Below are 24,553 nucleotides of genomic sequence, written 5' to 3'. Positions count from 1 at the left end.
AGCAAGGCAATGAAGGCAGAGGGGAAAGAGGGAACAAGAATGTGTGGGAAGGACTTGTAAGGGTGCTGATTCGGGGAGGTCAGGGTAAATACAGCCACACTCTGGCTCAGAAAGCAGATATATGACCATAATGCTCAGCTTTCATGCACCTGGAACTCTATACGCTACACACAAAGTGTTCTGTACACAGTTGTGACAAGATGGCATTGTGGTGAAGAGAGCATGGGTTGCAGAGCTAGACTGCATTGTCTGAGTTCTAATCTTGACCTTGAAGAAAATACCTAGATCCTTCTCTGTAAAATAGTAAACTTGATGGTACTTAAATTATCGAGTTTATTTGTGAAGGGGTATGAACCATTTAGGACAGTGCAATTTCAGTGTTAACTCTTACTTTGACAAGGGGGTTGGTCATATAATGACCACATTTTCATTTTTCATTGAAATGTCTTTTAAAAGTTTGTTGTATAATAGAAGCTCACCATCAGTGCCTCGGTGTTCATGGAAGATAGGCACTAATGTTTCCCTTCAAAAGAAAAAGAAAATCTGAAGAAGAAAAAAATCCCAAAGAATGAATTGGCTCTGCCAAGCTTTCAGATTTAGGGTTCATTAGAATTTGTTTCCTGTGTTCCCGGGGGGGGGGGGGGGGGGGGGGAGGGAGGAGGCAGACACTAAGAGCTTTAGAATTCACTGTGAATACTTTTTAAAAGATCTTTTAGACTCCCTCTAAATATGTATTTTCAATATTAGATAAATAATGAGTTTTCCATATTCACCCAAAGTACTATATAAATACCACCATGTTTTGTAATTTCCTGAGAGTTCATTTTATTTTATAGGTTTTATTTCATTTATTTCAAACTATACTTCATTTTTACTTTTCCAATTTGTTCAACAATTGAAGATTTCACATAAAGTACAAATCTATAGCAATGCAGCAACATTTTATAACAAAAAGATTGGAGAATGTTCATGTTCAGCTCAGAAGGAGTCTTTTCCCTTCTAACTCTGACCAGCCATAAAAATCTAGGGTTATTGTACAGACACAATAATGACTGGCCACCATACCTCACATTGCTCTTCCATAATCACCATGTGAGCCATTAGGATGCATTTGGGAATTCCACTTGCACCACTTCATTATAGCAATATAAATGTGGTGTTCCCAACTACCTATCGGAACGTTCCCACCAACCCTGCATCTGTGGCTGTTACTATGTCTATGGATATCCCATGGAGGTGTCCATCATGGAGATGTCCATGGGGATCCCACCCAGACGCGGTGCACTGTGTTGTTTGTGACCATCTTCCTCTCTACTAAACTTCCTGGGGCAGAGATGCTGTTTTATGGACCAAGCCCAGAATAGTGCCAGCACATAGTAGGTACACTAAAAAAATCACATGGTCAATGAAAGAATGACAAAATAAAAACTGGGGTATTTAGAACAGAATGTTAATGTCAAAATAATCCATAAAAAAGAGGACATGCAGCTTTGAGAGTTTTGAAAGTCTTAGAGGGTAAGGTGATTTTTAAAAAATCTATTCCTTCAATAAAAAAAGAATTCCCTGGGTTATTTCTAAATTCGACTTACATTCCATATAAGACTAGAATCTTCTAAGCAACTATTCCTGTGGAAGATTAATGGAAGTGAGAGAGACACAATTAAAGTCTTAACTCAGAGTTTGAAAATCACTTTTTAGTATTTAAAGAGACATTAATCATGACTATTAATCAATAGAAAGGAATGTTCACAGAATGCTTAGAATAAATGTTTGCTGAAGCAAAAAGTCAGAGGGGAAAAAGGAAGGCATACATGCCTAGGGCTGAAGACACATTTTTTTCTTTTCCGTTTAACAAATTGAAGCTGCTGGAAAGGAACAATTCACCAGAGGGAAATGTTACTGTACAGCCTATGAAATACCACCATGGTCAGCAGAACCTCAGCAGTTTGTATATCCCCCCGCCCTGCCCCGTGCCTTCCCCTTGCCTGCTCCATGCCAGTCATTGTTGAGAAACACGTTTCTTGCAAGTCTGACTTAGATATTATGCCGAGAAGTTACTCAATGCCAAGGATTAGGAAAGTACTTTCATTCCCTTTACTGCCTGCTGACAAGAATAAGTCCCCAACATTTTTGGTAATTCTCTGCTTTTAAAATTTTTTATGAGGCTGTCCCATGTCAATGCTCTTTAATTCACTCGCTCATGCTGGATCCTCAGGTTTCCCCTTTAGTTTGTGCTTCAGAGAACTCTTTCCAAGCAACTATACCTCAAATATTTCTAAAGCCATTAAAAAAAAAACAAAAGCTACAGGATGCAGTGTTTATGTGAAGTGACTTAGCTGTGTAGACAAAATAGCTGAGTTTTAAAGTCCCTCCTTGAGTATCTTCAGGCATTTATGTAAAACTTATGTGTAAGCGTTTTGCTTTTTTAATCTTTATTGTGGAAAGTATTACATAGGTTCTCCTTTTTCCCCCCATTAAACTCTTCCAGCCTACTCCCGTCGCCCTCCCCCACCCCGACCCAACCCCACCCCAGGCCCTTACCACCCCATTCTGTGGCCACGGGTTATGCGTATATGCATACAAGTTCATCGGTTGATCTCTTCCCACCCACCAGCCGCTGCATGTGTAAGTTTTAGCTAAATGTAGAAGCAACTAACTGGGTCTAGGGGGACCCAGGCTCCCCTTGGTCCTAAGCTATTCCATGCTTCCTTTATATCTTCCACACACTGAGGGCCCTATATTGTGCTGTCCTATGTTATTGAGATGCTGCAACTATAAGCAAGGTCATTTTTTTGTTCTGCTTCCCTTCCTCTAATTGATCCAATAGCTGGGTCCTGGGTCATCTGTTCTATGGGCCTCTGTGAACAAGGAGAACCGCAAGGTGGATGCCTGGGTTAGGGGCTCAGAGGGCAGGGATGCAGAGTAGCCTCATCTCAGAAATAAATCTGTGACCTGAGACTGCACCATACTGTGTCATTACTGCTGTTCAAGGAATTTCCACATCTTCTACAAGTTCATTCCAGGTGGTATCATGGCTCTTTATGTCTAAGATCCAATCACTTAGTCTAATTATGCTCCATTTTCTTTTTGTGATTTGAAATCAACTCTTTATAGATGCAGATTTATCTTTTTCCAAGAAACTGCTACTACTGCCCAGAATAAAAACATTCCAAAGCCTACTCGGTTTGGAAACATGAGCTAGATTCTGTAATCATCTCTGTCAAAATTAAACAGCTAAATCAGGAAGTAGACAATAAAAGGCAGATCACATTTAGACAAAGACATGGTTACTTTTTTATTTGAAGGAGAAAAAAAAGTATGTTTTAATAAATACTGCGGAAACATTGACCAAACAAACATACAAATTGACTTCAACATTTTAAAAAATGCAACAAAGGTTCTGCTTTTTAACAGTTATAACTTATTTTCTTTTTACAATATTTAAATACAGAAAGCACTTGCCAGCTATTTTGTAATACTGCCCAAAGCATAATGCTGCCTCAGTCAAAGCATATTATGTTGGTAGAAACGTCTATATTTCGTGGGAAATGACTGGAATGGTATTTCCTTGCAGAGACAAAACAAAGTGCTTGTAAAACATAGAACGAAGTTTGTAATTACCGTAATCTCCTCTCCTGCCACAGTTTAATGGGAGCGACAGCTTCAACACTTCAAAAATGAAGCTTTATCATTGGAAAGAAAGCTCGTCTTCAACAAGCGCCAACAGGTCAGATTGGGTTTATACTCTGAAAGAAGCTCTAAAAGAAACTGGTCAAAAATATCTGTAAACTATTTTAACTGCTGATTTTATAGGTAACAACAGCGATCAAGTACTGAACAAGGGCCTTGGCAAAATCTGGCTAAGTGAGGTTTAGCAGTCACTCTAGAAATGGCTAGCATAGTGTCAGGACGGACCGTACATACTTTCCCACGAAGGAGACTCTAAAGCGTGGACAGGAGGGTCCTTCTGTGGCCGTGTTCATTTAAAGGAAGCGAACTAAACCGACCGATCATCAGCCGCTGCCAACTTCAGAGCTTCATCCCCCAAAGAAGAGGCCTTTTGCTTTGTACTTTTGGTAATGATTCCAGACAGCTTCACTCACCAACTGTGCTTTCTGCTACTATTCCTTCATTATTTCTTCCTGTGAAGATAGTACCTACATTTCCCCCCCTTAGATCATTCATCCTATGACGTCAAACCAAGACACCTTTTATTTGACTTTGCATTTTCATTAACGATGGCAAAAAAAAAAATAAAAAAATAAAAAAATCACACACCCTCTCTTCTACACAGCGCACAAAAATATTACCTTGAGCAATTTACCACTTTTTAATGACAATCACAATGATGAACAGAACCATCAGACTGAATAAAAATCGACACTTTTCTCTACTTGATCGTCTGCATATCTTGCAAGACTGCAAAAGCCTTTCTTTAGAGCCCTCTCGCTCAGCTATTGTCAGGAAGGCAAGATTTCAAAGCCTCGCCAACTTTTCCTCTGGATATCCCAAGGGTCCTGATACAATTTCCATTTTAATGATGAGCTAGAAGGAAATTAGATCTCATCCTCTAGAAAACTAAATGCTAAGGTCACAGTGCCAGTTCCCCAGTGAGGACGGTATATTAATATATACTTTTTTGTAAAGGAGATTAAAACATTGAAAAATTAAATCAAAGTAGAGATCCATGACTAGATTATAACAAAGAAAACAATAACGCAAGCACCACTCCGAGCGGGAAATTTCTTCTTGGAGGTACTCGCATTCCTCCTCATCTACCTCTAGCCCATCTGAATCTCTCTCTTTTTGGCATATTTCTCAAGTCACACTTCAGAACTCTTCAATGGATTCACGTCTCACCATGTGTTCTACATGCCGAACCTAAGGACAGGATTCCAAAAAGATGAGCATCCTCTCAAATGCCCCCTAAGCCTCCGGAATATGTGACTTCGGCTGCGCACTTCATTCAGACTTCACCTTTTTGTTTTGTTGTTGGTGTTTTTTTACACGAAAGTTCCTTGTCCTCATCAATGGTAACGGGAGATTCACATCACAGTGCAACTCTTCGCTTTGTCCTTTCGTAAGTCCGTAGCAACTGCCGAGAGCTCTGGTCTGCTGGGCATGTGTGAAATCCGCTTGGTGGCCCTCTGTGATTTGTTCCGCTTAACGTTTTTATTTGTTTTGTTTACACACGCCAGGGTGGCAACGTGAAAAATGTCTCTGACGCTATTTTCTGACTGTAGTGCTGAGCATTCAATATAAGTGGCTGCTCCGATCTGTTTGGCCATATTTGCCCCCTGAGAAGTAAAAGAAGGGACTGTATTTAGCAATATGTCTTTGGCAAAAGTTATAAGTGTCTTCTAAATAATAACGCATTGCAAAGCATTTCTAATGTTAACTGAATTTTCCAAGTGTTGCTGCAAAAAAAAAAAAAAAAAAAAATGCCAGTTTTTAAATCTGTACTGCCTTCTTTACCATTTCATAAATATTTGCAGTCAAGAACCAGTCCTAAGATGCACAATTTTTATCACTCAATAGATGTTGTTTGACATCCTAGAGGTGCAAAAGGCTGTCACTGGGCATCACTAAATGAGGCCCAAAGCATCAGTTAGTATGAGTCAAAGAAGTAGGAGAGAATCTAAGGAGGTGATTCATCTTCACTGTCAACTGTAACCAAGAGGAACTAGAATCTCTGGTCTTCCAGGTCACAGCAAAGTATAGAATTACTCAGAGGATCCTACTATTGGAAAAAGGCAGCTGAAGATCATGAATATAAATGATGCATTTTCCACATGCTCCTAGCAGGGGTGATTCGGCCCCTAGCTTGTTCCAGCACCTCATGGGGCACTCAATTTTCTTGAGTGTATATAACAATCAAGATTAGTCAATAGGCTGTACCAAAAAACAGGGATAAAGAATAGAATACAGAATCAATTTTGAGATGTATGGAATTAAGTCTTAGGGCCAAAATAAATTGATGAAAGAAACAGTACTGTTATGCCATCTCGTTAGTAAACACAAAATATGTAATTTCTAAACATGGGCCATACACCTCAGTGAATTGAACAATAAGGAAGTGTGCATCAAAACAGTTTACTAAATAACAAATTTTTTGTTAATTAGAAATGCAAGACAAAGACTACAGCATTTAAAATAATGAATACTAATATATATATATATATAGCTCTTTCAACATGAACTCTCTTTATAATCTGTAAGCTTTGAGAGAATAAATTTCTAAAACCAAGTCTCCTCTTTTCTAAATGCTTAGAAAAAACACCTGAAAAAGTGATGAATCTGTAAAAGACAGTTTTATTGAGTGTTCTACTTTACTGTCAAAGCCTTTCTCTTTTTGTTGTTTCTTTATTGTGCTGCTGAGTGTAAAATAAGATGAACTCTCCTAAAGAGTACTACCGATGTTGACCCCATTCTCTCTTAAATCCAGTGGGAGCTTCAGATATATACAAGGAAGTAAATGACCCACTGTTCATATACTCAGTAATCAAAGATGTCATTGCTCTACTAAATGCCAGAACATTCATATTTTAAAAGATTTTTTCCCAAACTTGTCTTATTATGCATATACACACATGAATCCTTTATACAATAAACCACTGAAACAATTTTGGAAAGCTTTTTGGGAGGGTTCAGTGCCAAAGTATCACATTTTCAGCCAAACTTTGCCCCCGATCACTTTGTGGCCTTTGACACTGATCTGAGCTACGGGCTGCCCTCAAGGAGCTTAGATGCTTCCCTGTGAAGGCACAGGCCCCAAAGCACCAGCCCCTTCATCTGTGTTTACAGATGGTGCCAATCTGGACACATAGTGCTCATTCTGCATCTTAGAAAAGGGTCTTGCTCTTGGACTTGACCACTGGTTGAGCCTTAAGAAAAGTGGCACTTCTAATCAATGGACATGGACAACGGGGGGGTGAGGGCATGAGCAGGGGGGGGGGGGGTAGAGGGTAACGTGGGGACAAGGACACATATGTAATATCTTAATCAATAAAAAATATATTAAAAATAAAGAAAGAAAGAAAGAAAGAAAGAAAGAAAGAAAGAAAGAAAGAAAGAAAGAAAGAAAAGTGGCACTTGTTAATTTTATTTATTATGAGTGATGTTCCATTTCTGTCCTTTTTAAAACCCACACTGGTACACGGACAACATATACATACCTGGTCATAGGACACTGGTGTCTGTCTGTGGTTGGAGAGCTCCACTAATGTGCTGACATCGGTCCGAAGATCAGATTTGCAGCCCACCATGAGCATTTTGGTGTTGGGACAAAACTCCTGGATTTCACCTTTCCACTGTTGAGGGAAAAGATGAAACATTAGCAAAGCGCTGACACCCACAGAATAGAAACAATTTCTCCACTGGCAGACATTGGGAATGGGACTCATAAAGGACATTGAAAAGGAACCTTCACTTCAGATGAAGAAGCAAACTTGCATTTACCTCCTAAGTAATACTAAGTTTTACTACATCCTCAAGTGGATCCACTGGGGAAGACTTACGCATATTATTATTTATTCTCTGTTTTTGTGACTCAGTATCTGTCCCTACTGCAAGAGACTTGTTGGGTGTTGTCAGAAGGTAACTTCAGTAATATCTTAATTATCGGGGTATCTCTGAGAGATAAAAGTGCCTTAAGCATAATTATATATGGTAACAAGTGATTACATCCTTGGATGTGTTGAGCTGACACGTCCCAGCATGGACGGCTGGGAATAAGAAGGAACCAACATAAGCACAGGTATGCATTCACTGATCCCATCAAGAAAGATGGAGCAGCTACCATGTGATGGAATCGGTACTGAGATTTCAAGAACTGGAGATAAAGTCAATAAACAGAACATTCTGCCTCTAAGAAGTTTCCATTTGAGTGGCCAAATCAACCAAGACCACGGCCTTACAGAGTCCCACCTTTTGGGCTCTCAGAGAGGCATCTGGTCCTGAGGCTCATATGCCCTGGAGTCAGTTTTAAGCTACATAGCTGCTAAATATTTCAATTTAGTGCAACGTTGGGTTAGTTGTTTTGTGACCTAACAGGAATTATGAGAATCTACAGAAAAATCTGCCAGGGGATTCCTCCCTTTAAAGAGCAAATGGATATCTTTTCGTGGTTTCACTTCCTCACATGAGATAACCATCAGGATGGGAGTCAGGAGTTCAGAGTGTTCACAGGAAAGTTCTGGCTCTTGGGGAAGAGGAATTAGAGGGGCTGAGATCAGGAATCCACGCCTCCAGACTCTCCCCTCCCACAGGCACACATATGTATTTAAGTGCTGTACTACATATTGTGGTGGTTACAAAGATGATTAAGACATAACTGTGCCTCCAAAAGAGGAATTCACAGAAGAGTGTGGATGATGAAGTCCTGAATATAATCCTGGATAATAAGGACATCCTGCAGGAGTAGTTCGGAAGACCATCAGAGGAGACATTTCTAGAGCTAGAGGTGTACTGTGGGCAAAGAACTCTACTCCCAAGTACACCAGTGGGTGAAGGGAGCAATGTACTTTCCATAAGAGCCCAATTTATCCACCAATTCCTCCCTCCCTTTTTTCCCTCCCTTCATTCCTCCTATCCCTTCCAGAATTATTTAGGAACATCTACCATGTGCTGAATGGCACTGGAGTTAAGAACTGGAAGGTGAATTTTAAAAAAAAGAATACAATCTATCCTGCTTTAAGCCACTCTAACCTCTTTGATATTCAAGGACTTAAAGGATTCAATTAATCAAGACAAACCATAACAGGGGTTATCAGGAGCCTTAAACCTCACACGAATGTAAAACATACTCATTAATATCTTTAAGGCCAATGTCACTATTCATTTTGTCTCAGAGGACGAAAGCAAAATAAAACAGGAGCGCGGCTTTTCATTATAAATTATGCATAACCCGATGCTACATCAAGTAAAAACTCCAGTAAATAAGCAATCTTTTTTACCTATAGACAAGCACTAGGCATGCTGTTACGTTGCTCTTCAGCTGTGTAATGACTTTGGCCTCCCTCTGCATGTCTAGCAACTATTTACGAGCACTGAAGACAGGCAAGGTATATTCATGCCTAAGCCTGACAAACATTAGCATTATTTGTGATACATAGATAAGTTAAAAAGTAGAAAAGCACATTCATTGAGATAACTGTGTTTGCCATGTTTAGTAAAGAGATGAGTGATGATTCACCTTCAAACTCTAATTTTATATGACACAAAAGATAAACAGTCAAACATGATAAAGAGGTATAAATTAATAAAAACACACAAAATGTTATAATGACACTGCCTTTTTCTCAACCATGTCCTCTGTGTAAGCCTTAGTGCATGGAGAAGAGAGGGCGCTCCACAGAAGCATCCGATTCGGAAACCCCACAGCGCTCAGGGCCAGGACTGAGAACACAGGCTGATCCATAGTGAAGCACATGGCGTCGGTAATTGCCCAGAGGCTGAGTACAAGACTGGTGGAGGCCCAGGACAGCTCCTCCCTCCTGCTGGCCTTCTCTGTACCTGGGACCCACCTGCAATAGGTCCCCTTCCTCTTGACCTCCCCCTGGTTCTGTCTAGGGCTTCCTTGGGTCCTTTTACCTCCAGAAACCAGGAATGTTATCATCAGAACATGTTTACAACTACTGTTCTTTTTAGCATCTGACATCTCCCTAATTACAAGTCACCTTGTCTAATGTCTGGAAACACGCCCATGTTCCTCCTATATTAGTTCTATTTCTGTTTCTAATAACTAACATCATTACTGAAACACAGCCTCTTTCTTAAAACAGCTACTATTGCATTCTTTTCACTATCTGAGTTGAGGTCAAACATAAACTTATAAACTAAGACACAATCTATAGAGTAAATAAAGGAAGGAAAGAAGGAAGACATGCTTGACAGTAATCAAATATAATTTCTGCCCAAAGAATAAACTCAGAGGCTCTTAAAGGGGTGTTTTGTTTCTTAAAATGAAATACAATTTTAAGCAAGCTCATCATCAAAACTGGTGACACATATGGGAACCCTAACATAGTGTAAAAGTGTCCTTTGTAGTGTTCTAACTCCAAAATACAAAGCTGAGTATTAACTAGAGCAGGGGTCCTCAAACTTTTTAAACAGGGGGCCAGTTCACTGTCCCTCAGACCATTGGAGGGCTGGACTATAGTTTAAAAAAAACTATGAACAAATTCCTATGCACACTGCACATATCTTATTTTGAAGTAAAAAAACAAAACGGGAACAAATACAATATTTGTATTTGCATGTGGCCCACAGGCCATAGTTTGAGGACCCCTGAACTAGAGTGTTGGGGCTCCCCAGCCCACTTCATGTTCCTATGTTATATATGGGCCAGTACTGAACCGTGTCATCATTCTCCAGCACTTGCCTTTTTTAGGACACTGTCCAGAGTCTCTGGTCTACTGATGTCAAAGCAAATCAGCACAGCATCTGAGTCTGGGTAAGAGAGGGGCCGGACGTTGTCATAATAAGGAGAACCTGGAAGAGACAAAGATACACCAGTTTTTAGATGAAAATCTCTTGTCTGTCATGCATTAATCCTGCCCTTTTGAATTAAATCCCTTGAATATCACATGGGGGTGGGGTCCCACTCCCACTTCCTCTAATTTTTGGTAATTAAGGCAAAAACAAAACAAAACACACAAACAAAGGCTGAGTAGTAATATAAGCATCGCTGCCAGAAGAGGAATGAAGCCTCCCTTATAACTGATGGGACTCCAAAGGGAAGAGCTGGGATCTAACATCTGCATGGTTCAGAGTGAAGATTGGGCATCAGGGTGAAACACAAAGGCTGTTGGAGCCAGATGGCCCAGAATGCAATAGGATTCTGCGTCAGATTCTTCATTCATAAATGAGGATACCTACCTGGGATTAAATAGACCCATTTAGTAAGGGCTCAGTAAGTCTTAATGATGGTTATGGTTGTGTTGGTGCTATTAAAAGCTGAGTGGTAGCCAGCACCATAAATGGAGCTACTTCTTGGGAAAGAGACCAAAACTCAAAAGCACTCTGACAATCCGATAAGGGTGAGTTGGGGAGGGAGGAAAGGTAGGTTCAGCTCTTCAAAGAGAACCACAGTCAACCACATTGCATCTGTGTACCCTACCTCAAAGTTACAAGTTTGGATAAGCCATCAACCTGTGAGCTTGCTTACTTAAACTCACCCCCAAACTCTACACAGTTTCGCTTCCTGTGACAACCAAACCCTGTAATAAATGCCACATTGGATCACGTCACTTTTTTACACAGTTCCATCTCTGAGAGTGACACGGAGGCATGATCCAAGGATCTTGGCCTGAGTTAAATCCAGGGCACCCAAAAGGTTTAAGTTACCAGCAAATTAATTTAACCACAGAACCCTCTAGCCATTTAGAAAATTTCTCCCTTTCCTTTAGGAATCCCAAAAGATGGGCAATTACATGAGGCCAATTATTATAAAATAGTGTGACTATACAATCAAATGCAGCTTGTCAATGCTTTTTATTTTTTAAATCATTTTCTGTATACTGACATTGCACAGGCATAATATGAAAATCATTTTATTAGGGGATATATATATATATATATATATATATATATATATATATATAAATGTGTGTATGTGTGTGTGTGTGTATAAGTATGTATGTGTATTTGACTCCAGAGTAGAAAGTCAAATCTAAACCACCAAAGCCTTTTTGAAAATCAATTCCCTTTTGACATATTCTTCCGTTTCTAGCAGAAAAACATGACATGCTGTCTCCTGATAAATCAAAACCTTGATAGTCAAAGTCAGGAGGAGAGAAATACTAAAGAAGCTTTTAAAATAATCTAGCAAAACAAAATGTGAGGCTATTCTTGAGTTCTGGAAATCATTGCAGTTAGGGTGCACCAGCCTCTGTTCACAGTAGAGTCTGGTCCCTAGCAGTCACTAAGGAACCCAGAGACACTGTGGCCTTTACACTGAGCTGTTTTACAGGTGGACAGTGACAATTCAAGCCAGGTGTGTCTACCAATCAAGGAAGAAGGAAATGTTCTAGGAATCAGGAAGAAAGTGTATGAATAAGTACAAACAATCGGAGCCAGAATTTTTCATAAGCTGCACCAGCTCCCTACCCACACCTAGAAGCAGGCTGACAACTGAAAGACATTTTTCAAATGCTTAAAGGTTTCAGTTTCTTTCAAAATCAAGTCATTTTAAATAACGAGGTGTATTAGAATGAGGATGACTCTGAAAATGATAAGCTGAGCTCCTGCCTTTTCGGCCATTTAAAGAAATCTGAGGTGAAGAGAATAACACACATAATTCACTAATTTAAACATTACTGAGAGGCATCAGAAATTAGGTTGCTTATGGCTCTGTGTGGGTATATGTTCTGTCCGGTGCTGACTTTCCGAATTGCAACCTTTCTTGTTTGTGTCCAAAGTCTAACTTTGACAGAGCTGCAGCTGTAAACATTAAGGAATTGCTTTCCAAATACGGAGTCAGGAAGTTCTGGATCATAGAATGGAAATCCAAATACCAACCATGAACCCCAGGATTTCCTCTGCTCTTCAGAGTTAGCAGGAGATGAGCGGACCCCAGATCCATAAAAGCAGAGCTTTCCAACAGTGGGGACTGTCAGAAACCTAGCCAGGCTTTCAGAGATCCCCTTTCTTGGAAACCACTCACTTCCCAGCCCCAATCTGCCCTGAACTTGGGAGGAGAAGCACCTGCAGGTGCCTTATACCTTCAGAACATGAGGTGAGAGTGCTCACTGCCAATCTCAGACCCACAACTGCTCTGCACAACAATGGGGGCCATCTTCCAAATAACTACAAAATTTAGGAAAGACAGCCAGAGAATTACAAAGGTGTTAGAATAGAGTAATGAAAATCGGGACTACCAAGAAAGTGGTTTCATAATTTAGTTCACCACCTGGCTGCAGAGAATACTTCTCCAGCCCGGCCCTTTCTGTGCTGGGTCTCCCTCCCCCACGCATTATCAGCCACAAAGGGGATCCGGCTCTGTGTTCCACCCTCTGCCCTGTCCCGCCTGGAGACTATGGCTTCCTAGAATCAAGCCATGTGCTCTGTGTGCTTAGTGAGTCAGCCCACATAGCTGCAACTGTAGAAACTGTCCCGACTTAAGATGAAACAGAGCTGTGACTGATACCACATCCTTACGGAGGTTTGTTTCTGTTCATGTTTTCATTTGGTTTAATGTTTTGAATGAAAATAAGTATGTATGTGAAGGCTCATGAGAAATAAACCACCTTGCTTTACAGTGTAGAGATGCAATTTTTAAAAAATAAATTTATAGGGGTAACATGGGTTAATAGGATCATACAGGTTTCAACCATACACTTCTATGATACAAGATCTGTGTGTTGCACTGGGTGCCCACCAGCCACAAAGAGGCACTTTTTAAAAGCTTTCACAAGACCTGATTAGGAGTGATCCTGTCCTCTCACTTCTGTTAGGTCAACAGGAGTGTCCAAAGTGGCAATAAAACTGATCCCCATATTTATTAGTTATAAGCATAATTTGTATAACCACTAACTACAAGAGTAATTTGTCATTAAAAATAACAAGACCATAAGACCACTTACTCATTATATTTTGGGGTGGGTAAAATTTTCCTATCCCAAAAGATCTTTCCTATCTTTTGGGATAGGAAAATCTGCTGTCTCTACTTTTTCATAGTAAAAAAAAAAAAAAAAAATCTAACAATACAGCTAAGCAGAACCTTCAGGGGGAAAAAAAAGAAAGATCCTGTGTAACTTAACAGTGTTTACTCTGCTTAAGCACTTCGGATTCTTCCCTGTTCTCTTCTGTAAAGCCCATGCTACTGCACAAAGGAAAGCAAAGCTGGAGAGTGCACGCTGTAATCACAGGCATGTGTGGTACAACTCACAGGCCAAGAAAAAGGGAAGAGGAATTCCAGGAATTCCCTGTGAAGTGAGAACCAATATGGGAGGCAGAAGTGACACCAAAGTAAGGGCTGAAAGTAAGCCCATGAAATGGGAAAAATGCGTGCCCTTAACGCCTACATCTCTCCCGAAAAGTCTTAAAACAGTCTGTTAAGCCAAACAGCAACACATTAACTTCTATATATATATTTTTAAAGATGCAGGTGCAAAGCTTCCAGGGTAACTGTAGAACTAAACACAAGAGTGCTGCACACTTTTCACTATGTTGGAGCATACTGCCGTGCACAGCAGGTACTGATGTATGTACCCCAAGAATGTACCTCAGCTAAATGCTTGTCTAGGTACTGAGCTGAGCTTTCTCAAATAAAACTCTTTCTCAGCATGTGCAATAGGCTTCACGCATATGGAAATCTCAGCTACAGCATTTCTTATTATGCCAGACGAAACTTGAAACACACAGCACTATTCCCAAGTCCTTTCTAATGAGCTGATCAGACCATAAAGAGAAAACTTCAGGAAAACTCTGTATTATAAAGAAACAACTGTGCCACATATGCACCCCACCTCAAAAACAAAAACAAAAACAAAAACAAAAACAAAAACAAAAACAAAACAAAACAAAACAAACAAAACAAAACAAGAAAAAAAAATCTCTTTGCTTGGGTGTAGATTAGAATAAGTGCACATTTATGGTGCTCTGAGTTCCTCAAGTTTGGCAAACATCGGCCAAGTTCTAAAAGGCTTTTGAAACATCAGGTCTACCCATCTTTGTCTTCAAGATCATTAACTTTGCGTGAGAGCAGCATTTCCAGCCCAAGAAGAGTCACAAAGTGCCTCACCCAGAAACTAATTTTGCAGACATACCTGCCTGTTTACGTCATCCTTTCACAAAGATAGAACATACCATATATGTACATCATTGAATGTATATGTGAGAAGATTCATGCCCAAAGGCAGGCTTTATGGAACCTTTTGTAAAACCAGTTCAAATGTTGTGAGTCTCTATAATAGGAGTCTGAGAACTGAAAACTCTTCTAGTTGAGTATTTCCTAAATATTTCTTTTATTTGAACCTTAAATTTAAAAACTTTCCATTCCCCCTTAAGAAATTCCTAACAAGAACAATAAAATTAGGAATACTGCATATTTTTTTTTTTTTGGCAAAGAAAATAGATTTAACTTTTGGTATTTTCAGTGGCCACCAACAGAATCTCTGTGCCAACAGCAGCAAACACACGAGACTATGATCTGCCCAGTTATCAGCGGATTCCACTTCTTCATGCCATCTAGAGAGTGAAAGCTCCAAATTAGCAACAATCTCAACCATGTGAATCAAGTCTGAGCAGGACGTTTCTGTCTGGTGCAGTACGGGACTCTGAACTCTTTTCCCCAATAGTGTGCCCCACAAATGCCATGCCCGCAAATATGCAACGAACATTCCCAAGAAGAGTATTTTGTTTCTTTTACAGGTTCAGATTCACTGGAATTATGAACAGATTTTATGAAAACGTGGATGGGGGCACTTCTGTGTTGCTATAAAGATAGAATCAATATTTTTTATTTCTTGGGGCAATGCAGATGCATAGTTGGAAAGTCAATGAGGTAGAAATAAGGTCGCTATTTGGGGGCTGTAAATAAAGTGGTTGCCCTAAACTCCTGGTCTTACTTAGACTTTTAAAAAGTATTAGAATCCAAACATTCTGCTTAAAGTGGAACTATGGTAAGTCACAGAACTTTAGGGATAAGGGTAGATATGAACAAAAGTTTTTAATGGCATTATTCTTCAGTAACAGATTAAATACTGTGTTCCATATAATACTTATTTCCTCAGAGAAGAGCTCCACAGGTGAATTTGCCTTGCCATATCATCAGGCTCACTTTTCAAAACCAATTTACACAAAACCTGGTCAAACTTCTGCGAATTCCTAGTTGCATTCGGTGTCAATGGGAATTTGCTTTGGTGTCTCTGAGTCAAGTTGCCAATATATAGTAACTGAGAAGACATTTACAAGGCATCTGAAAATGGCTGAGGTACAACTAATTCATTTAGCACAGCCCACCAGATACCATGAGCTTATTGGAGAAACTATTGATCCCTGGTGTCATATCTACATGCAAAAGAACTGGATTAATAAGGAAACATCTGGTTATTTCAGGTGCCATCAAAATGACCAATATGGATGCCTCACTGAAATATACAACTTAGCAAGGAACTAGGTTGGAGAAAACTTAGCACTAACTGAGGATCTAGAGACAGATGTAGACGTAGAAAGGGAATTTATACCTTACTTTTTAAAAATCTATAGTATAAGCTGAAATCATTGCATGGTGGACAAATCTCCAAATGTAGTTTATTGCTTATTGAAAATCACCATCCAAACTTAAGAGCTCTCTGTTTTGCCTTAATCTACATGTCTTACAGAGTTTCAGGATAAAAGCTTAAGAGTTGAACCTCGTTTTGAAACTCTAAGCTCCTAGGGATCATGACTACCTTATATCGAACTGGTTTTCTGCAATTTTGCCCTTGGTAAACACATCACCCATGAGTATTTGGCTTCTTTGTAAATGCTTGTTCTCTGTCTTTCTCTAACAAGGTTAAGTTAGACTTCAGCTTTCAGAATCTTGGTTTCCTTGAATCATTAAATAAATGTAAGCTGTTTCCAAGTGGGATGGATGTTAAAGACTGGGTCAACTTATGGAGATAAGGAAGGCATTAGATCACGGGCTTGGGCTGGCCCTCTATCCAAGATTCTTTGGATCTTCGTGATAGGTGAAACCAACTTTAGAAGCTTAGACTCCCCCTCCTTTAAACAAGTATTAAAGAATCAAAGATAAGACTCATAGTGCCTTGAGGGCTCAGCTTTGCTCTGCTGTCCCCACCCTGTTCCCACAGCATTCATCAGAGTTCATGCACACACAATGCCCTAAAAAAAACTAACAACAACAACAAAACTGCTTGCTGGCTTTATACTTCTTTCTATTCTATATGTCTTGCCTTGATGTGTTAATTTACATGGTAAATCACAAAAGAGAGGCCAGTGATCTCTTTTGAAGCTGCTTTTCTGAATTAATTATACACTAATCTCCAACACAGCTGAACATTTCCATTCCTGTTAAGAAATATTTCACTAGAAAGCTTGTCACAGAGACTATTCTTTAAACTTATGTATAAGCTATAGATATAACAATATAAATGACTTCTATTTGTAAAGAGTTTGTCCTTAAAGTCAGACCATGAATTGAGATTTTTTCCTTCCCTTTTCCTTTAAGTATAAAATTTAAAGACAACTATATTCTCTGCTAATAATGTTAAAAACTAATAAGGAAGTACTAACTTTAGCACATAGGGCCTAAAAGAAGCTTATATCATGACAAGATTCAAAAGAGTATTCATGAGGAAACAGCATCGTTATTGTGGGGGAATTTTAGCAGCTGAACTGAGTATTTTAAAACTAATAATATGCCTGAAATAAAATGTGCATTAACTTGCCTTGGTTAAAAGCTGGCATGAATGACTATTATTCCCTAAATCACATGCGTTGAAATTACACTGCAATCAAATCACTTAGGAAAGATATGGTGATCCTTAAATGACTAAGCTTCTATTATTAGCTCCATGCTACAAATTGCTTCCATGCTTGGCAAATGTGGCAGACTCTGAAGCACATGATAGATAGTAGAACTACTTTGATCTCAACTCATCACCTCAAAATGCTGATACCATGTCCCATGGTTTTGCAGAAACTCATGGAGTAAATTTGAAAATTATTTGGGGCATTTCTGAAAATATTAATAAACATGTTCATCTTCTTAATGAAAAGGGAATACTTCTCATTAAAATCAAGAAGTTATGGACCTGTATCCAAAGGCTATCTTTAGCCCCTCTCCCCAACCCCCCGCCCACTACCACTTTTTAGAGGATTCATGGTGGCTTTAGTTCAAAGAAGGTTTTATTTACTTTCAGAGGGGCTGGAATGACTTTAAGTAACCATCACAAATCAACTAGCCAAGTGCCACTGTGGTGACTTTAGCTGGTGTGTGCACTGGCGGCGGGAGGGTCTATCAGCACTAGGGGTGCCTGACAGTGGAAATACACTGTAACCAGGTAGAACAGGGCACTTGGTGCAAGAACCTCATCATAAGTTGAATATGAGCTACACTAAATGGGGAGAGTTTCCTTCTCCCCACCCCACCTGAATTAAATGATTCTTGGGGGCAGGGCCTTTTTAAAACTAGCACTGCATCTCTAAGACCTCACACAGGGCCTGCACATAATAGGTGCAGAAAAAGAGAAGGGAGCTAGAGAAGAGAATGGAAGGCACTATTAAGTTTCTGTGCCTTAAAAAGTGGGGAATGGATTAACTTTTCTCTTGGTGCAAAAAGACCCTACATAGCCTGCTTGCACTTGATGTTCTTTCCTACACCCAAATTGGCAGAGCTTTGCCTGTGCCTATCGTATGACTGCTGTGGGGAAAGGAGACCCCTGTATGAGAAGCCTTCCAAGTATGGAAGCCAGATAAGGCAAGGATTGCTTCTGGTTCCTGAATGTTTACCCCTCTGCTAGGAGGCTAAACATGAGGAGCATGCCATTCAAAGGACAAAGTTTATGCAATTTTTCTCCCTATATACTAGTAAGTGAAGTGAGGAACATCTAATTTTTCCTAAATAAATCTCTAACTTTCACAATGTTTTAGAAAGGAAAAATAAAATTGACACTTAGGACTTTACAGACTTGGTTTAGATCTTATTTCCAAAGTTAAATTGATAGCAATTGGGGAAAAAATAAACGTATAATGAGGCATAAGGCACATGCAATTATTTTCACAACCTGAACTAAACAAATATCTTAATGGGCAAAGCAAATGTCAAACATTCATCAAAAATTAATCCTGTTTAGAAATTTGCCATGAAAAGCTCGAGGTGCAATGGAAAAATGTTAAGACACTTGAAATGATTAGCTACTGATGCAGTGGTTCTTGCTAGATGTATTTTGCTCATGAATGACAAACCATTTTTGGTGGAAACAGCCTATTTTAGAATTTAAGCAGTGCTTGGTAACTGTGTTTAATTAACTAATATTTTGCCTCACAAACAACATAATGGAATTCTAACTATGCCTTTTTTTCCATTTGTATAAACCTCAATTGGAGCAAAGATTTCATTATGGAATAATTTTGCCGTGATATTTTCTTAATCACAGTTTTTCCAAACCTTTATATTTTAGTTAAACATCCATCCGTTTTGTTTCATTAAGTAAAAATACAAGTGATTATCTCACTACAGACTTCATTTCAGGTGATTATCTTTAGTTTGATGAAAGGCAATATTTATAAAGTTGACGTTCTTTGTGCACAGATAATTCAGTGGTAATAAATGTCAGGAAATCTGATCTCCTTGGAAACTATGCATATTCATTTGTTCATGCAACATATTTTATTGGGTGACTACCGTGTGTGAGACATGATGCTATGTATGCAGAAAGTTTGAATTAAATACTTGAAAATATCTGAAGTGATTGATATTTACTGCACATGTGAAGCATAGCCTCCACATTTTATTTTCTAGCCTTTGAAAAACAATGTGTCATTTTTTTCTGCCAAAAAAAAAAGTCAATTTAGCCCTTTGGGGGCCTAATCGAAATCTCCGTTGGTGGTCCTGTGACTCTTGAAGCCTGAGACAGGGCATGTATAACCCAGCATTCCTTCCTCTGAGCCCACCCGTACCCCTCCCCTACCTAAATGAGTCTCCTTCCTAAATCCCCCAGGAAGCAGCGGCTCTGTCCAGAACCTGGATGGCTTTGTGGGTGGTGAAACGCCAGCACTGGAATGCCAGATCCACTGGGACTGAGAGCAGAAGCCAACCAACATCCTGGGAAACAAAAAGACTTGCTTGTCCGGTGTCCTAAAGCCAAGAAGCAAAGGGCTGGGAGAGATCCTGCACGTTATCTAGCTTTCTGTTCTCTTTTTTCAGACAATGAAATGAGGCTCAGGGAGGTAGGGGATTTATACACAGAAATCGGTGCTAACCAGTAGCTAAGATCTAAGCAGACCTTCGTATCAACGACTGGATCAGACTCAGACCACACACCTAACTGCCTAAATACTTCTTACCTTGCATTAGGTCCAAACCTGTGTGTGTGTGCGTGTGCGTGTGCGTGTGTGTGTGGGGGGGGGGGGGGGGAGCGGATTACTGGTGCTAATTATTGGTTCCAAACCAGCTGTCCTGCCTACCAGGTATCACAAATACCTTGATATGTCTGGGAATTAGGTCCCATTAAGTACTGGGGGCTCTGTAACAACGCTGATGATAGGAACTACTGAGGTATAAGAAAACACTAGCATTCTAGCAACACCTTCCCTGCAGCTGCGAGACTGTGTGCCATCCCCCATACAAAACACGCTGAGGTCCTGGTTCTGCTGCCCTTGGCAAGGCTCCAGGAAGAGCCTGGCTCTCCAGGGAGAGACAAAATCTGCGCTTCTCACTGCACAACTCAGAGCACCAGGCAGTGACCACGAGAGGCGCTCGAGCGAGACTTCCCGCGGGTCTTTGTGCCTGGACTGCCTCAGGCGACCCTGTCAGGCCGGTTCCTTCCCGGTGCTCTCCAATCCCCGAGTCCCTCCGGGGCTGCAGAGGTTAAAGCCCAAGGTTGTGGGGAGCTCGCACAGCCCAGAAGCACCTCCAGGAGGCTACTCCCAGCTTGACAGCAAAACCTGCGTGTTGGCACTTGCGCGCTGGTTTCACCCGGGATTGGGCCGGTTTCACCGGCGGCAGCCCAGCTGCTTGCGGAGCTGCACACAGCAGCGCGGGGGCTCCTCCTCCTCCAGAGGCAGTGCCCTTGGTGAGAACCTCAGTCCTTCGCTCCCGGGAGCCGCACACACGAGCGGCGGGTGCCTGGATCCCAGACCCAGATTCCGGGGCGGGGGGCGGGGTGCCCTTACCGCATTAGACCCAGCCGGAACCCCTAAAAGCCGTGTGCTGGAATCCTGCCCCCAACCACCACCGCGCACCAGGTGGATGGGTGGGCGCGTGGGAAGGTGATAACCCGGTCTTGACCCCCAGATCCTTGAAACGAATTCACCACCACGTCAATAATTCAGCTGGACGGGAAGGTCAAAGGCGAATAGTGCGGCCCGCGGCCTCGTAGGCGGGCGGGGGTGAAGCAATAGGGGTCAGGGGGGAATGGCACGGGCGGGGGCGGGGGCCAGCGTGACCAAGAGGAGCGGGGCGTTGGGGAAGGCGAGGGAGCTCGGATCTGCAGGTGGGCACCGGGGCGGCGGCTGGGAGAGGAGGCCGGGGACCAGCGGGCCGCGTGCTGCCCCGCCGCCAGCGCATTCCTGGCTGTAGGCGTCACGAGCGCCGCGGCGGCCCCGGCTCGGGTTCCTCTCCCCTCCCACCCCCCCCCCCGCCCCCCCTCCCAGCCAGGGGCGGGATCCGAACGTAACTGCGTCGCTTCGGGGATTTTCTCCCACCTCCCACTTTCCACCACCCCCGCCGCGCTCCCCGCCTCCCAGAAAACCAGCAGGTTAGATCCTGGAGGGGCGCCCGCCGGGAGCCAGGTGGTTCCGAGGCGGCGCACGCATCACGCCAACACCGAGCCCGCTTGGCAGCTGCGAGGCGACTCGGGCAGAGAGCCCCGCGAGCCAACCGCTCCCTGGCCACCGGCTACAGGCGGTCCCCGCCGCGGGGTCACCCTGCGGGCACACAGCGCTCCTTTCTCCCCACTGCCATCTGCTCACCCCAACCAGAAGGGGCAAAGTTATCACCCAGCAGGGACCTCGGGAACCCCTCGGAAAAGGTCGCCTTAACCGAGGGGCGGCCGAGCGCTGGCGGCGGGCGCGGAGAAGCCGCCGGGCGCGAGGTCCCAGACCCGCCAGGCACCCGGGAGCGCGGCTGGAAACCCGCCCCGAGCACCACGCGGTCCGCTGACTCTTACCCGAAGTGTCCCACAGGCTCAATTCTATTCTTTGTGTGTCGATTTCAAAACTGGCCGTGTAATTCTCAAACACTGTAGGGACGTAATTCTGGACGAACAAAATGGACAGAAGAGTGCAAAGAGGTTATCTTAAAAGGCACGACGCCACAAGTACCCCCTGACAAACTGCCTCCTCAATTAAAAATAAAATACCCGACACATCAGGTCGCACGCCAAACAGGCAGGCCTTTTCCTAAACCCCTGCCTCCCCGCTCGCCCCACCCGGCTCCCCAAGACATGAGGATCCAAATCTCCCAACCCCGGGTTCTGCACACATGACCGGGCAAGTTTCTGAGCTCACAGCAGAATGTGCAGGCGCGTCCCAACCCCTAAAACGCTTCCTGCCCACTTTCCCTCTCCAGGCAGTCTAACCGGTGGGAGTAATAAGGGGTGGAAAAGACAGCTTTTAAAAAAAAAAAAATAGGGGAACAGGGAAAAGCAAAAAGGAAAACCCACCTGGAGACGGGGTACCCCGCGGGCCGCCCCCTCCTCAAAGCCCCGGCCGGCCACACTCACCTCGGGGAAGCAGTCTTTGGCGAAGACGTGCAGCAGCGCGGTTTTGCCACACTGACTGTCTCCCACCACTACTATCTTGCATTTCACGTTCTGATTAGGATCCATGATAGATTTGCTGGATAATTTCTGGCTGGCTCTTCTCTCCTTCATTGATCTTGTCTTATTTTCTCTTAGAACAGGAATTTTCTCTTAAGAGGAAAATATATATATATATGTATTTCTCTATATATAAAAAAGCAGATATAAAAATAAATCGCAAGGCTGGTGGGAATCCCTGAAGCGCGGCGCAGACAAGGAGAGCTGGAGGAGCAGGCTCCTTACTCCCCTCCAACAAGTTTTATGCTTGACTCCACACCGCGCTTCCCAAGTCCAATTCCGATCCGACTGCTTTGTTTCACGCTCTCTGCGCGGCTTTATATGCTCGGCCTTCCAATCCTCTTCTTTCTCAATGAGAGAAGGAAACTGATCCGCCTCCTCCCCTTTTATGGAGCCAGGGAGCGAGCGCTGTCTGCTTACTTGCGGACAACGTAAGCAGTGCGCCCTCTAGGGTGACCCTGAGGGATCTATTTCCAGACCGAGGCTCTGGGACAACTTGAAGATTCCAAGGACGCTTTGCTGATGGATGGGACTGTGCAAGTCCAGGAGGAGATGGAAAACTGAATCTGTGTGCATAGTGACTTTTACTAGCATTTTTAAAAAAACGTTTTAATAAGGACTGATCTACAGAAGATGCATGAAAGCAAAAGCATTTGTCTCCTAAATTAAGACACCCATTTAAAATATAGGAAGCAAGTCCTGGGTGGGGAAGGGTTAAGTGGTTGTTTTTGTAGAGAAATGGTTTGTCATAGGTATATAGGCCATAAAACAGTAGCTAAGCCAGGTTATTCCAGATGTGGGAACTGGCTTGCCTGGGTCACAGTAATAGGCTTGCTTCTGAAACATGTCAGTTTCCATCAATCAGGAGTAGTGCAAAGGGGAGGTGGGAGCAGAAAAGAAAGAAAATGGCGAATTGCTCATAAATGAGTGACAAAAGCCACTGGAAACACAACCCTACAGCACTGGGGACCCAAACATACGAAGTCAGCCATTGTCCACGTTGCGGTGAGGAGACTGGATAGGAGGGGTTCAGATCCTGCCCTTTAACCCCTTTATCAATACTCACCCCCATCCCTGGAATTGAAGCATCCTAGGCTGGACCCAGAAAACACATTATGTATAACTGAAAAATGGAGGTACAAACTTCCACCTCCCCTCATCCCTCCTCCACATCCATCTCTCTAATCACCTACTTTAAAAGTCTCAGAGAGGAGTAAAATTGGCCCATGAATTTGTTTTCTTTTTCTTATAAGTTCTTTTTTTCCTCATCTTCATCTTCTGCGCTCCAAATTGTCAGAAGGTTTCAACTATTAAGTCATAAGGACATTGGCCAAAAGCACTTAACAGTTCCCTATGAAGACTTCTAGGCTTGTAAATGAAAAGAAGATGAAGTGAAAAACCAGAAAGCTTAGTATGAGGAGTGAAAAGGCACAATGAAAGGTGGTTAAAAGCACGAATGTAAGTATTAGACGCTATGACCATAAAGTCTCGGGGGTCCAAGGACGGTCTCCTCTTCCTTTCAGAGCTGAGAAAACTGGAGCCTCACAGAGGAAGATCCCGGATGTGGACTCTCCGTCCACATTGTGGAGGGCTGACCCGCAGAGAGGAGGACGGCTGGCCATGCTCAGGTTCCTGAAGCAGCATCGGCCAGAGTTTGCTCTGCAGCACTTTAGTACTCCTCACCACCAACAACAACAAAAAAAAACAAACGAACAAAAAAAAGGTGCCAGGGCCCAATTAATGATGGAGACACTGTGCTCATATCACTCCTTGAAGATGTACCAAGTACTCTGACCTGTTGCAGACAGAAAAGTAGCCCCGTTAGCATTATTTACTTAACCCATCTTCCTCAAATCTACTTAAGTACAGGAATCTTTTATCGACTTATTTACTTGTTTGTTTGAGAAGCAATGGGCAGAGTGGTTGGGGGCAATAGATCACAAAGAGGTGTGCTTAGTTCCTAAACTTCATATTTTCTATCTGTGTAACCTTGGGTGAGTTATTTAACTTCTCTAAGCCTCAATTTCATCATCTGTAAAATAGGAGTTATAATGATAACTATGAGG

The 24,553-nt window shown here is 42.2% G+C and overlaps 1 protein-coding gene across 1 annotated transcript; it reads right to left on the bottom strand.

The window, feature by feature from the left end:
• Positions 1-3,267: 3,267 nt before the first annotated feature.
• RND3 (Rho family GTPase 3) lies at positions 3,268-22,827 on the bottom strand. The gene is made up of 5 exons (XM_036319520.1): positions 22,392-22,827; positions 21,837-21,924; positions 10,382-10,491; positions 7,176-7,310; positions 3,268-5,297 (listed from the first exon to the last, which is right to left on the bottom strand). Exons 1-5 carry the CDS (start codon positions 22,539-22,541, stop codon positions 5,046-5,048), a joined length of 735 nt encoding a protein of 244 aa, XP_036175413.1. The 5' UTR covers positions 22,542-22,827; the 3' UTR covers positions 3,268-5,045.
• Between the last annotated feature and the right edge of the window lie 1,726 nt (positions 22,828-24,553).

This window comes from Myotis myotis, unplaced genomic scaffold (assembly GCF_014108235.1).
Source record: "Myotis myotis isolate mMyoMyo1 unplaced genomic scaffold, mMyoMyo1.p scaffold_m19_p_8, whole genome shotgun sequence".
In the NCBI taxonomy this organism is placed as follows: Eukaryota; Metazoa; Chordata; class Mammalia; order Chiroptera; family Vespertilionidae; genus Myotis; species Myotis myotis.
The sequence above is the reverse complement of the archived record's forward strand: the minus strand, read 5'-3'. Positions and strand labels throughout refer to the sequence as shown.